At 40.8% G+C, this 16,169-nt stretch overlaps 1 protein-coding gene across 1 annotated transcript in view; it reads left to right on the top strand.

The window, feature by feature from the left end:
- ME1 (malic enzyme 1) overlaps positions 1-16,169 on the top strand; it is a 283,827-nt gene that overhangs the window by 135,405 nt on the left and 132,253 nt on the right. Inside the window, exon 6 of the mRNA XM_066604990.1 lies at positions 6,576-6,679. Within this exon, the coding sequence (XP_066461087.1) occupies positions 6,576-6,679 (104 nt within the window). The remainder of the gene's footprint in view (positions 1-6,575; positions 6,680-16,169) is intronic.

Raw genomic sequence — 16,169 nt, 5'->3', positions numbered from 1 at the left:
GCGAGTATGCTCGCTCATCTCTAATAATAAGCATGGAATAAGTACTTATGAAAGTTGAGTTTCACCCCCTGTGGCAGTGGCTGGCTGGCAGATTATAGCCTGGGGTGCAAGCACACCGTACTGTGCCATGAGTCAAGGCACGTCCTAAAGGTGGAAACAGTACCAAGGGCCATACAAAGCCAAATCATGCCCACCTGCTGTGGCCGATGCCTGCAGAAATTATTGTTAATATTTTGCTGCCACTTTGGATGCACATAATTTGGCAGTGTACAGCCAGTACAACTGAGTGTTTCTACTTTTAACCTATGTTAAAAGTATTTGTGTTATGTATGTAACATAAACACTGCATCGTAACTAACTTCAGTACATACATACGACACCAGAACCACGTTTACATCATAAATGCTGCACCAGAAGCAAACTCATTACATAAGTACAGTATAAGAACCAAGCTCTTACCATAAATACAGCACCAAAACCAAGAACTATATTCCTTCTCTATATGAGCAGTTTCAGACAAGGATATTACAACTGCCTTTTTGCACTCAATGCGGATGAATTTCTCAACCTGATATTGATTTAGAGTAGATTTTCTATTGACCTGAACTCACAGCATTATAGATGCACATCCTAATCATGGTGGTTATACAGAGATCGATATTAACACCATACAGTGACAATATAGTGGTAGAAACCTGTTCTAACGATGGATCTGCAGATTATATAAGTGATTACTATACAGTTATTTTTAGTGACTTTGCCTGTCTTTTTCATCAGGCCCAGACCACCATAAAAAAAATTCTTCCAGCCTCGACTTGTTTCTGTAAAGTTTGCAACATAGACATCTTTGGGTCCTTGTTTTTTTGGCACCTCATTAATCCTTTCCCAACCTACTACCCTAATTGTGTTGCTGCCCATTCAGACCCCATTACTGTTTGGTATGGTTTTTTGGAAATATTTTGCTTCAGAATTAAGTACACTTGTCATAACTATAATTACCTATCCAAAAATATAGCGCCACACAGGCAACACTTTGAAGAACAAGTGTCAGATAATGTCCCTAAAAAAAGTGCTAAATAGATAGTGTTGGTTATTAGGCCACAGATGATAATAGTGAACCACATAGTAAAAGTGCCATTTTCTATACCCCAAAAAGTAATAGTTCCCTCTTTTGTGCTCTCACATAGTAATAATAATCCTTTTATGTCCCCATACAATACTAATGCTCACCACTGTGACCCTTACAAAGTAATAGTGCACCCAAGTGTCGCTGTAATAGTAATATCCCTAAATATCCCCTTAAAAGTAATAGTGTGTCTAAATGTTTCCTTAATAGAATAGTAATAGTGACCCCAAATGCCCCCTTGATAGTAATAGTGCTCCCAAATGCACCCTTAATACTAACAGTGCCCCTAAATATAAATAATAGTAATAGTGCCCCTAAATGTCGCCTTAAAGGGGTTGTCCCGCGATAGCAAGTGGGGTTAAGCACTTCTGTATGGCCATATTAATGCACTTTGTAATATACATCGTGCATTAAATATTGGCCATACAGAAGTTATACACTTACCCCCTCCGGTGCTGGCGTCCCCATCTCCATGGCGCCGACCAAAGCTGCCTTCTCCCTGGATTAGACGCCCTGTGCGGCGCGAGCACGCCAGAGCAGCCCCTTCAGCGCAAGCGCGTCTAATCCAGGGAGAAGGCGGTTTTGGTCGGCGCCATGAAGATGGGGACGCCAGCACCAGAGGGGGTAAGTGTATAACTTCTGTATGGCCAATATTTAATGCACGATGTATATTACAAAGTGCATTAATATGGCCATACAGAAGTGCTTAACCCCACTTGCTATCGCGGGACAACCCCTTTAATTGTAATAGTGCTGTCATGTAGTCCCTTAATAGTAATAGTACTCCCAAGTGCCCCTTTAACAGTAATAGTGCCCCCAAGTGTTCCCTCAATAGCAACAGTGTCCCTAAGTGTGCCCTTAATATTACTTCTAGTGCCCCCAGTGCCTCCCAGTTCTTGTATAGCCATTATGCATCTCTGAGAGTAATATTGGTCCAAATAACATAAAAACAAATTTCTTACCTAAGCATGCCAAGCCAGAGTCATCTTCTTGCTCAGCACAGGCGGTGCAATGGAATGATGTAATTGCATCGTCTGCGTCAGGATATTGAATGAGAGGAAAGTGGTAACAGCACAATTTGGGATGGCAGCAGAGCATGCAGCAGCAAAAAAGTGCTAGTAGAGAAAAACCTGGTGGTTGTGTAGCCTGCAGCCGTAAACAACTGTCCGGAGCCCGACCTAGGGGGCTCCTGTAACCCTTTTACCCGGCCCAGCTGGTGCCTGCCATCTGGCAATATTCAGTAACTGATTTATGTACAGTATCAGCTTAAACATTTGTCAACTTGACTTCAGGATCGTGAAGATATCCTTGCCAATATTCTGGTATTGAGATCATTTATACATTGCATCAATTTATTGATTACCAGAAGTCTTAATTTCTTCATTAGCAACAGAGTTACGTGGCATCAAGACCTTAAAAAGTAACTGCACTTTTAGCTAGCTTTTGAAATGTCCCTCCACTGAGACCTCTACGGTTTGCTAGAACAAGGGGACTGCAACACTTACCCAAGCACTGTTCCACTTTGACTGTCTTTATTACTTGCCTATTCTGGCAGCTGAAGACAAGTGCTTAGAGGTCAATGGCCTAGATCTATAGAGGACATCTTCTACGTATAGAGCTCTATGAGCCTGTCTTCAGCTGCAGAGAGGAGCTGACAAGTAACGAACATGGTCAAAAGGTGTAGCACTTGAGTTAGCACTGCAGCCCCCTCATTCTAGTGATCAGCGCAAATCTCACCAGTGGGTCCACACTGTCCAAACTTATGAAATATCTCTATGACATGTAAAAAGTTAGTTACAAATACAGTTACGACTTACATGTTTATCTTATCAAATAGAAGAGTGTAAAAAGAACTTCTAATATCATTTACACAAATGTAACTAAATGTATATGAATGTTCTCAGAACAGAAGAGGTGAGGTAAAGTACGATAGTGATCAATGAAGGCAAGGATTCTTCTCAACTTCCTGTCCGTAGTCCAATTGAAGAGCACTTTAGTCTCCTCCCAACCTGAAATGGCTGGTTATAGACAACAATATATTACATTCAACTGTACAGCAAAGTATTTAAAGGGGTTGTCCCGTGCCGAAACGGTTTTTTTTTTTTTCAATAGCCCCCCCGTTCGGCGCGAGACAAACCCGATGCATGTGTTGAAAAAAAAAAACGGATAGTACTTACCCGAATCCCCGCGCTCCGGTGACTTCTTACCTACCTTGCGAAGATGGCCGCCGGGATCTTCACCCTCGGTGGACCGCAGGTCTTCTGTGCGGTCCATTGCCGATTCCAGCCTCCTGATTGGCTGGAATCGGCACACGTGACGGGGCGGAGCTACGAGGAACAGCTCTCCAGCACGAGCAGCCCCATTCAACACGGAGAAGGCCGGACTGCGCAAGCGCGTCTAATCGGGCGATTAGACGCTGAAAATTAGATGGCACCATGGAGACGGGGACGCCAGCAACGGAACAGGTAAGTGAATAACTTCTGTATGGCTCATAATTAATGCACAATGTACATTACAAAGTGCATTAATATGGCCATACAGAAGTGTATACCCCAACTTTGTTTCGCGGGACAACCCCTTTAAGATAGACTTACAATGTAGTGTCACAGCATGAGAAATAGGGCACTTTCATTGATATTACAACTAGAGATGAGCGAGCACCCAAATGCTCGGGTCCGCGTTATTCGAGTCGAGCTTTTCATAAAATTCGAGAGCTCTACTCGAGTAACGAACCCCATTGACTACAATGGGAGACTCGGGCATTTTTGTGATGTGGGACGCAGGGTCCCAAGCTTTTTTCCCCCCTAGGTTTGTCTCTCTCTCTCCCCCCCCCCCCCCCCTGCCTGCCAGAAAAAAAATTGCCCATGATGCGCGCTGCGTCGCGGCGGGGCCAAAACAGGCACGTCACAGCGGGGAGGAGCCAAAAACTGGGGCGGGGTCAAACACGGCTTGACGCTCATTCGAGTAACGAGCACCATCGAGTACGCTAATACTCGAACGAGCATCAAGCTCGGCAGAGTATGTTCGCTCAACTCTAATTACAACATAAGGGAGAAGGACACAGTAATTTCTATTATGAGGCAGTAGACTTTGTAGACCGCATTATCATGAAGCGTTGCCACAGGACAAGGCATATTGCCCATCATTATGCAGACCGTTTTACCCTAGTTTGCATGTAATCTTTACTTTTTTTTACAATAAATAAGGCTTCAATTATGCTTTTGGCAATCCTATCCAGTAGACTATCCCTACCAAGCATGACATTATGGCTAGGATGACTGTACAAATAAAAACATGCACTCCAAAGATTTATTGCTTCTTTAATGGGAGAAAATTAAAGTGTGTAACTATTTCTTAGCCTGCAGTGTAATTCATGTTACCATTTCACATTAAGAAAATGTTAGTGTCAGTGTTATTTGTAAATGTACAGCAGAATAGAATTACTTAACCACTTCACAACCTCATAATGTAAATTTATGTAATGCGGTCGTGAAGAGTGTATGGAATGGTCTAGGGAGCTGATGCCATCCCATACCTGGTGGTTACCAGCTGTTTTTCACAGCTAGCATCCACCAGCATCTGCCACAACCAGTGCTAACTTTGCTCGCAGCAGTTAACTTTTTAGATACTGCAATCAAGAGGTGCTGATGGGTTAGCACGATAGCCAGGAGCCTAGTGAAGGCTATCAGGCCTGCCATGTATGAATACCTATGAGTTCCTGCCTGTAGTAGGGTTTCCTATACAAAATTAAAAATCACTATATACTGCAATACTGGAGTATTGCAGAATGTAGTACATTTTCAAATGAGTTCAAATCCTTTGTGGAGACAAAATAAAAATGTACAAAAATTTTTAATAAGGTTTTTAAACAACTTCAAATCCCCCTTCCCCCTAAAGTTCAACTTCCCCTACCTCCTTTTCCAATATTTAACAATAAAAAATCTAAATAATTAAAATAAAATCACATATTTGGTTATCACAGTGTTCGTAAAAGTCCAAACTATTAAAGTATCATAATATTTATCCTGCCTGGTGAATACTGTAAAGTAATTACTGAAAGGCCGCGCTCACACAGGTGCTTGTAAAAACTGCATTTTCAGCTGCGTTGACATGCATTTTTGACAGCCCTGAAAACGCTCCCCAATCAGTACAACGGGCGACGCATCACATTTAAAAATGCTGAAACGCCCAAAAATAGAACAGACAGCACTTGAAAAATGAAGTGTTAAAAATGTTACATTTAAATGCTCATCTGAGAAGCTCCATTGAAAACAATAGAGGCATTTTACAGCGTTTAGCGCTGAACAAAAGCGCTGTGTGTGACAGTGGCCTACAAATATGAAAAATGCAGTTTTTTTTTGTTATCCTGGCTCTTAAAAAATTGAATAAAAAAAAGTGATCAATAAGATGTATTTACCAATATGGTAGTAATAAAAACTACAGTCCGAACTATTGAAGTATCATAACTGGAGCAAGTTCAGAGGAGAGTTACCAGAATGGTGAGCGGTCTGCAAATCATGTCCTATGAGGACAGAGTAAAGGATCTGGGAATGCTTAGCTTGAAAAAAGAAGGCTGAGAGGAAACTTAATAGCTGTCTACAAATATGTGAAGGGCTGTCACAGTGCAGACGGATCAGCCCTATTCTCATCTGTACAAGGGAAGCCTAGAAGCAATGGGATGAAACTGAAAGGGAGGAGACACAAATTAGATATTAGAAAAAACTTTCTGACAGTGAGGGTGATCAATGAATGGAACAGGTTACCACGGGAGGTGGTGCGTTCTCCTTCAATAGAAGTGTTCAGAGGCTGGGCAGACATCTGTCTGGGATGACTTAGTAAATCCTGCATTGAGCAGGTGGTTAGACCCGATGACCCTGGAGGTCCCATCCAACTCAATGATTCTATGATACAGCTCACCATGCAAAAACAAGCCCTCCTGCAGCTCAATTGATGAAAAAATTAAAAAGTTATTGATCTCATGATATTGCAATGGAAAGCAATTTTTGTAAAAGTATCTTTATTTTTTAAAAGTAGTAAAACATAAAAAGACTATATAAATTTCATCTCTGTAATTATACGTATCTCACTTTTACTGCAATACATTAAATAGTACCATACAAATTATAACTCATCCTGCAAAAAAACAAGCCCTCAGACGGCTATAGCAATGGAAAGTGGGGATGGGAAAATGAAAATAAAATTTCCCTTGTAACTAAAGTATATTATTTTATCCATGTTTCATGGACTTCGGCTTATACCTGCAATGTAATCATTCCAAAGATATATCTGCCACTTGGTGTTTAAAGTCTCTTATAAAGGATCTATCTGACTGAGGACTGGAATAGGAGAGGTTAGTAATATCTGCCTTTATTATTATTTTCCACCAACTGTAAGTTTATTCTATAGTAATGCTGGTCTCTGACATGGCAAATAATTTTTTGTTTTGCAGGAATTATTACAAGACCCTCTTTATATTGGACTGAGACACAAACGAGTGAGAGGCAAGGTGTATGATGACCTTGTGGAAGAATTCATGAAAGCTGTGACTGATCGGTAAGCTGGCACATATCTTTATTAGTCATTCTCCAGTCATTAATTCTAGAAACAGAATCATGTACTTGTCGGCAAGATTTCTACCAGAAATATTTGGTCCCCTACTATTATATAGGGCAGACTGTCCAGTACCTTCCACATAAATGTACCACACAAAGCACCTCAAGGTCCCCTATGACCTCAAGGCCAGACTACATCCTGAGATATTAGTTTAAATTTTGGCTACGATGCACAAGTTTACAACCTATGTCCAGGGTGCTCATTGTCTTGCAACTCCCTGCACTAACATTACAGACAATAGGATAAAATGTACTTAAAATCACAAAAAAGGCCACAATAACTTTTTTCATAAAGTAGACTATATTCTATTGAGATTCATCTACCGCAAAAATGTGAGCAATATTGCTGTAGTTTTACTGCCTATTTTTTCTACATGGAACAGGAACACTATCTTTTCTTCTTAGATTGAACACCTAGAAGGGAACAATACCTCTGCAGCGCCACATATTAGAAGGCGGCACTCCTGCAAGTCAGTGTTAGACTCTTTATACAAGCCTTGTAACAATGACTTAGAATTTAATGCGAAGCCAGAATCCATACATCCACAATGCTGCATTCCAATAGGTGGCGCTCCCGAGGTATTATTCCATCTCCCTTATTTGCATATTACCCAGAGGAGCATGAATGGCCTTTTAATTCTCCTCACTTACTGTCTAGGTGCTCTCCCTATGGAGAAAAGATTGCGTTTCTGACTTTTAACAAATATACTTTAACAGTACAAGTATTTGTTTTACTGTTTCTGTAATGTTAAATCTGATATAATTCTTGTACCTCCCCAACGTTATGTAGAATATATAGAAATAGAAAATGCCTTGTAAGTGTATTTTTGCTGAAAGATAATACCTATATTATAGCTGACCAGCCGTCTGCCATGTTATTATGGAATGACTAAAACAAGACAAGCAAATGTAAAATGTTACTTCTTTTACAGAGGGCTCCTTTGTTTGACTTCATATCTCGAAATAGAAAAGAATGTGCATATGGTTAGCTTTCTAATATCTTTCTATAAGCTACATTTGGACTCTTCGTTACATAGAATGAAGCACATTCTTTCAGTTGTTCCTTCCAAATATGAGAAGTAACTTTGACAGACACACTGAGAAGTCTGGGATCGGGCTGAGCCTCTCTTTACAGAAAATGGAGAATGTTGATGTGGCAAGATTTTAAGGAAGTGGCTTTCTATTTAATTCTCAGTTTACATTGTATCAATATAGAAAATCAAAACTGATATCAAATCAGATATCATTTCAATGAGATTTAGATTCTGAGTTGTTTCTTTCTTGGGGAGAAAGGTAGCTGGATAGTCATAATTCCTTCAATGCCTGTCCTAGAACATCTTCCTCATATATTGTTGCAAACTTGTTGCTTCGTGAAAGGAGACAGTGCTCAAAACGTCTTTAGGGACCTTTCACAAGGATGGATATTGGCCGCAAAGCGCACAAGTGGGAAATTCCACACCACAATTTGCATGCCTCCGTGTTTAACTGAAAATGTCTTAATTCTACTGGCAACTCTGCATCAAAATCTACATAGAGACATGCAGCTTTTGGTGCGGATTTCCACAGCAGCATTTTCAGCTGCATGTTGTGGTGCATGGTGCAGCCAAATTCAAGCACCGTGAAAGGTCCCTTACATCCTTGTTCAGCTGCCAGTACCTAACCCCTATAATTTGCATATTACCACACACTGTATAGGCAGTCACAAAGAGCAGGAGGTGACTAGTTGTTATAAAAGTATTCTCTAATGTGTATGAACATCTTTACACTTAAACCCCCTAGCAGTCACATTAAAGTAGAAAAACCATTCTGAAAATGTCACTTTTAATATTGTAGATTTTGAATTTGTCACATGTTAATATATTTAGTGCAAAGTTTTCTTATGTGTATTTTTAGCCCATTACAGGCATAACTAATTTTAGCCTTAAGAACCACTAAAATATTTCCCCTTTTACTTCAACAGATGTAACTTTTTTTTATTCTTTTTTCAGTGTAGCTGTATGGGAACTTATATTTTGCGGGGTTAGTTCTAGTTTTTATAGGAATCAATTACATGTACATATAATATACTAGTAATTATTGAGAAATTAAAGTACCAAGGTTTCTGGTGGCGCATTGTGCCACTTACTAATATACTATAATGAAAGGGATTGGCGTTGGTCACAGGTCATAAATCAGCAGAGCTGGACAGCAGCCGTGTGCTTATAGGACCTGTGATGATGTCATTGTCATGTGATCAGTCGCCGGGGCTCTGCCCCTGTTCACACGACAGTGACGTCATCTGGTCCAAAACCAGAAGAGCCAGACAACAGCCTCAGTGACGTATCACATGAAATCCCTCATTCAGTGCACAGGAATGAAGGACCTGTGATGACTTCACCGCCATGTGATCAGGGGTAGAGCTCAGAGGCCTGGTGACTGATCACATGATGGTGGCATCATCACATGTAACACACACTCACACAATCACTCAAGGACAGGTGGTCATTAGTATTTTGATTGAATAACTTTTATTAATTTTTTGTTGCGGGGCAATGAATAAAAGTTTTGGATAATTAGGTTTTTAAAAAACGAAATGTACTGTGCTAGATAAATAATGTAATAGTTTATAGTAGAGGTTGTTATGGATGTGGTGATACCAATTATGTGTAGCTTTGTAGCTATGTGTAAGTGGAACAAAAACATAAAAGAAATACCTGTATAAACGTTTGGACTGCAGCATCTGCAGGGTTAAATGGCGTAGCAAAGTGATTTGATAAGCAAGTCCTTATCTCTTCACTCCTTTTCTTTATGAAATAAAAAGGCCTGCATATGTGACAATCAAAGAGCAAATACATTCTCTGATAAGGATGGTGCTACAAGTATGCCTGCTACTCCTCCCCTGGACAGGCAGAATGATCAGAGTCTCTGCTGCTTGCTGATACCCCACTGCGCCTCCCCCCTCCCACACTCTGCACACAGACATGACAGCAGTACTTCAAATGGCTGCAACTTCAATTCTTTCACTGATACTACCATGCTTTTGGGGTGTTGGTTTTAAAATAACCCCAAAAGCATGTCAACATAGCTAATGGAACCAGAGCTAAAGCTGCTTCAAGTAGAACAGGCTAAGTTCCTCCAATACTATAATGTGCCTTTCCCTATAGATTCAGCTCTGTTCAGGGTAAACTATAGGGGAGGTTAAGGTCCCCTGTCCACCGGCATTGCGGTATCCCGCGGCAAATCTCAGCTGCAGGAGCTGCCGCCCAGGAGCAGGAGCCGGCAGATGGTTCTCCGCAGGTCAGCCTATCTGACAGATAGGCTGACTGTGAAGAATCAGAGCAGTTCGCAGCATGCTGCGAATTGCCAGCCACGAGCGGAGAATCGCAATGATTCTCCGCTCATGGACAGGGGGCCGGCTCTTTCCATAGCAACGCTATTGAAAGCTTTAGACAGCATGATTTGCTGTCGATTTACCGCCGGAGAAATCATGCCCATGGACAGGGGGCCCAAGGCCCCCTGTCCACACCCGAGGCAGACTATCGCTAGTGATATTCCACCATGGGGGATGAGGGAGGAGAGCTGATAGGTCTCTGACATGAGGGAGGAGAGCTGATAGGTCTCTGACATGAGCCTATCTAATAGATAGACTCAAGACTCACCATGGAGAATTGCGGCAATCGCAGCATGCCGCGATATAAATCCCGCGAGCTGAGAATTGCTATGATTCTCTGCTCATGGACGCCGACGCTGTGCTTTTCATAGCAACCCTATGGAAAGCTTTACAGAGCGTGATCTGCGGGTGATTTATCGCCCACAGATCCTCACCTGTGGACAGGCAGCCTAAAGGAAACCTATCAGCACCGGTGGGCACATTAAATCACCAGCATGCCATGTGGTTTAGCTTTCTAAAATTGCCCCTGTGAAAAATCATCCGCCTACTAGAAGTTACAACTCACTGGAGAGTGGTATTGGTGCTATTGAACATATGAAACAGTAGACCGTATACCTCATGAGACTGTACACCTGCAGAGAAGCAAGGTTTACCGCTTTCGGCTTCATGAGTGCATCGCAAATGTGCCCAATGTTGCTGAAGAAGAGTTCAGGATTCATCTCTGGTAACTTATAACTTATTTTTCTAGACAATGCAAAAATGGCTATTTTTCACAGGGCATCTTTCAAAGCCTAAACCCCAATGGCGTAATGGTATGCTTGCGGGTTAGTAGTCCCAAAAGTGCTGACAGGCTTCCTTTGAATGGATTAGAGTTACCAATATACAGTATACCAATTCATTACAACTTGTACAAGTATGTGCAACAATACAATTTGATATGTATGAAATGAGGTCATAGGTGGAAACAAAGTATCAAAATAAGTTGACATAAAGTGAAAAATATTACATCATGCATACTTCCAAGTCTCTAGGTATTAAATTATTGCCTTAACTTAACACACCTTCATGTTTAAGCAACATGCCAATTTTAACCCACATTATCACATGTACTTTGTCTTTTTCACTCATACTTGCCAGACATGTATCTTAGATTTGATGCCAACAACAAAAATACATATCCTTATCATAACACAGTGAATAAGAAAGCCAACATTAAGATTATAGATTGTGCTCATTGTTTACAGTACTGTTAATTTTCAACTTCCTATGATGGATAATGTTAAGTATTACCATTTCGTTATTTAAACTTTTCCTATCCTTAAGGAGTATAGTAATTGACTTAGGCATAATCATTGAAAGTACCTGAATAAGAAAATAATGAATATATTATGGAGTTTACAAGATGCTTGACTAACAGGCATTTTAAATACTTCATTAAATATGTGATTGTGCAGTTTCATATTACATGGGAAGGTAAAAAATACACCAATTATTGCCAATAGCTCTCTTCCATCTAAAATGAATATACAGTATTAACAGCACTGGCATTCAGTGGTCTAGGGCAGCAAACTGATGTGTTGCCTGGGTGAAGGATTGTCTAGCTACAAGTCTACATTGTATAATATAAAGGATTTACATTTCAAATATCCTTTCTCTATCAGTTCTGGACTGTTTTTAAGATAACTGTTTACAGTGCTTTAATGGGACACTGTCATCATGGAAAAACACCATAAAATAAGTTATGGGACTGTTCGGGGAAGTGACAGGGAGCTGGGGGTGTATTTATTATACTTACCCACTCCTCCATTTCCCCGTTGTCCGCTCTGGATCCGTGATAAAAGTTAAAGGGGTTGTCTCGCGCCGAAACGGGTTTTTTTTTTTTTGCATAGGCCCCCGTTCGGCGCAGGACAAACCCAAGGGATGTGTTAAAATTAAAAAAAATATATTACTTACCCGAATCCCCGCTCTGCGACTTCTTCCTTCTCCAAGATGGCCACCGGGATCTTCACCCACGATGCACCGCGGGTCTTCTCCCATGGTGCACCGTGGGCTCTGTGTGGTCCATTGCCGATTCCAGCCTCCTGATTGGCTGGAATCGGCACACGTGACGGGGCGGAGCTACGCGATGACACGTAAAAGGGGCGGAGCCAGAATGCCGCTCGTGCCCGGGACGACCAGAAGGGAGAAGACCCTTCTGCGCAAGCGTGTCTAAAAAAGCAAGAAGACCCCAAAATTAGACGGAGCCATGGAGACGGGGATGCCAGCAACGGAGCAGGTAAGTGAATAACTTCTGTATGGCTCATATTTAATGCACGATGTATATTACAAAGTGCATTAATATGGCCATACAGAAGTGCTGAACCCCACTTGCTTTCGCGAGACAACCCCTTTAATTCTGGTACAACGGCTTTAAAACCAATGACAGACAGACATTCTTTCTGTCAACCTGATCATGTATCGTATTGATATAGATACATAAGGAAAACTCATATGTCTAGTAGAAACATATAAAATTCATGGCAATATCCACAGCACCGCCTTCATCCATCTTTTTTGTGATGATAAAAGAAATCAGTGGGATTAGTTTCACATTATCAGCCCTCAGTAAAGCTGTGATGTTTAGTGTTATCAGGAGAGTTTCCAACTACTACAGATGTCAAACTAACTGGCCTGTAGTTTCCAGCTTCTTATCTCGTACCCTTCTTATGGATGTGTATAACATTGGCCATTCTCCAACGATCAGGAACATCGCCTGTTAGAAGGGACTGGTTGAATAAATCAGTTAGAGGTGCGACAATCACAGATTGGAGTTCTTTAAGAACTTTGGGGTAGATGAATTTGGACCCATCGCCTTCTTCAATTATGAGGGGCATTCATTAAAGATTTCCCCTGACCCACTTTCTGTGGACTGAGATCAACGAAACTTGGCGCAGTTATTAGTCTTTCTCTACATAGGTGCCACCTAGGGACACTCACTTCTCCCATCTCTTTATGCAACTATAAACAGGTTTCTCCAAAAGCCACATTGTGACTTCAGAAATCAGAGTCTCATCATCTGGAAAGTGCTTGTCCTTCAAAAATGACTTTCAATGATTGAAAGAGGTGGAAGTTAGAGGGTGATAGGTCTGGTGAATAAGGGGGATGGGGTAGCAACATGTGAGTTGTGAACTGGGGAATTGTCTTGCAGAAAGCGGACACTATTGGTGAGCATGGCACGTCTATTGGTTTTGATGCCCTCCCGCAGTTTCTGTAGCAGTGAAGCATAGTATGCCTCAGTAATCGTGGTACCCTTTACTAGGAAATCCATCCAGAGCAGCCAGGGAACCAAGCGAGTAGATAATTTATGCATATGAAGATGGTCTTGGATGATTTTTTCACTGACCCCACACTAATCTTGACATTTTGGGCTAGGTCGCGAATGGTAGTGTGGCAATTTTCCAAAATGGCAGCCTCCACTTGCTGGATTGTGTGTTCATCGATAGCATAGTGGGGTCACCCTGGAATTGGAGCCGTTTCCACCTAAGTCTGACCACATTTGAATTGACGATGCCAGTTCTTGACTACATCATGTGATGAGGAGTCCTTCCCATAAACCTCTTATATCTCATTGAATGTCTTCCATGGTGTGCAGCATTTCAAGTGAAGGAACTTGATGACTGATCCATATTCCCGTGGGTCCATTATCAAACCTCGCACCACTTCAGCATCTGTAAAGAAATGAAAGACTGTTCTCATTTCAGAGTTGCAAATTGGCACGTAGCCTATAGAGACTTATATCATTAGACATGTGCAGTTTCAGCATCCTGCGATAAATAGAAGTGGGTCAGGGAAAACGTAAGTGGGTAGTATAAATGTAAGCTCACCTACAACATCAACCTCCAAAAACACTAAGGCAGTCTTACATGGCTGGGTCTGATTCCGCATGTGGATGCCCACAGCGGAATACGACCCTGTCCCTGGACGGTGACCCTACATACCTTTTATTCTCTGTATTGTGGATAACTGCGGCAGCTCGCTATTTTTTTTTTTTAAATCTGTGTTTTTCCTGCGCTGTCGCTAGGTGATGACGCTGGTACCCGCGACCTATCCGCAATGTCAATTGCGGATGGGCTGCGGGTCGGATAGCTTCCATTCACTTCAATATATAGAACATACTGCGATTTTATTTCCGGGAGCAAAAAATTGCAATTGCTGTCCACTCATGTGAGCAGATATGCAAATGTTCTATTTTTTGAATGAATGCGGAACACCGCGGATCGTCCGCGCAGGTGACAATCGTACATTCCGCAATTCAAATCCGGTCGTGTGAGACCAGCCTAAATCTGAGCCCTTTCAACCAGAAGTACAAACTGGCCTAATCATATCATTCTGAAAACTAGATTCTGAAAATACCAAACAAAAGTAGCTATTCAATTGGTTAGTGATGGCCTTGTGTCCATTAATATAGTTATTATTCCCGGTTTTAATTCTTGTAATTCCACAGTTTTGCTTCTTTCTGTCACTAATGTACCTGACAAATGTTTTATTCCCCTCCTTAATCGATTTTGCCATTTCTTCCTCTTTTTCTGCTTTAGCCCAAAATGTTCTGCCTTCTGTCTAATTTTCTACAACTCTATCAGCTACATTTCCAGTTTTTTAAACCTCCAATAGTTTCTTTTATTGCACTATATTACTAACTTCTCTAGTGAAACATAGCTGTTCTTTTTCCTTTTCCTTTTCCCTTTCCTAGTTTGTGTAACATAAGGTTTAGTTTCCTTCAACATGGCCATTTTTATTCTACCGTGTTTTATTCTACCCTTTTAATTCATTTTTTAAAATTCACCAATATACTTGAAATTAATCTTTCTAAAATCTAGTACTTTGGAAATAATTATTGCATATCACATAGTAGTTGTGTGTAGTAGAGCACCAAGAACTCATGTAGATCAAGGAACTGATTCCATTCCACATATCAACTAGATATTTTTTTACAGAAGTAATTACTTTTCACCTCAGTGTTTCCTTTGTCTGGCATCTGTTAGTTTTCATTAGGTCACTCATTGGGAACGCAGTACAGGAAAGGAAGGAAACTTCTGTATTTTTTTATTACCTATCACTCTTCTTATAATATTGGTAAAAGTTTTGTAATATTTAGTTAGGAAGATTTCCAGTGCGGGGTAATGTGAGGTGTGAGCTGCTCCAATTGTTGTTTTTAAACTGAAAACATTATACATGAAATATAAGTCATATGAGTCTCAATAAAAATGTGTTAAAAGCCATGAAAACACAAATTGAAAATAACGGGCAGGTTTGTCAGAATATCCAAAAAATAGTGTCAAATACCAATTATTCAATAATACTTCGTAGCTAACATCATTATCCTTCTAAAGATCTAGTGCCAGAATAAGAATATTTGGACGGATTTCGCCAACATTCCGATGGTCTTCTCTTTACTAAACTGCAGCCTCTTTCTGCCGTCAGGCTATAGCCATATGGTATCACGTTTTACAACCCTGCTGTAAATGATCTGCTTTATTTTTAAAACAATTTCTTTGTCTGAGAAAAGGATTATTGCCCCATAATTATTTCATAGCTTTTATATTCTGAACTGAAATTAAAAAAACTACACCTATAAGCTATACATCTGTCTGGGTTGGACCCGATGACCCTGAAGGTCCCTTCCAACTCTACCATTCTATGATTCTATCTAAGTGATCCTTCTAGGCAATTCTACAACTCCATTCTAAATGTTTTTCTTTAATGAAACTCTATTGCTTCAAGTAGTGTAAGAGGCACATGTTATATGTAGCCTGTAGGTTATTCTCTACAATGCATTTGCAGGAATGTGGGACTGTAATAAGGGGAGTAGGAGGAGACCATTTGAGCATCTTGGATCTGCTGCTTATGTACAATTAAGAATAAAGCTCTTATCACATCTATTAGTTGAAACAAGATTCAAGTTGAAAGAACTGTCTTATAAAGACAACCCCTGTCCATATAACCCACCATTCGTTTCACTTTCACATCTATCCCATGATGCATCCGCACAGCTTTCCACAGAGGAGGACACTTTAATTATTAT

The sequence above is a fragment of the Eleutherodactylus coqui genome, chromosome 1 (genome assembly GCF_035609145.1).
Source record: "Eleutherodactylus coqui strain aEleCoq1 chromosome 1, aEleCoq1.hap1, whole genome shotgun sequence".
NCBI classification, from domain to species: Eukaryota; Metazoa; Chordata; class Amphibia; order Anura; family Eleutherodactylidae; genus Eleutherodactylus; species Eleutherodactylus coqui.
The sequence above is the reverse complement of the archived record's forward strand: the minus strand, read 5'-3'. Positions and strand labels throughout refer to the sequence as shown.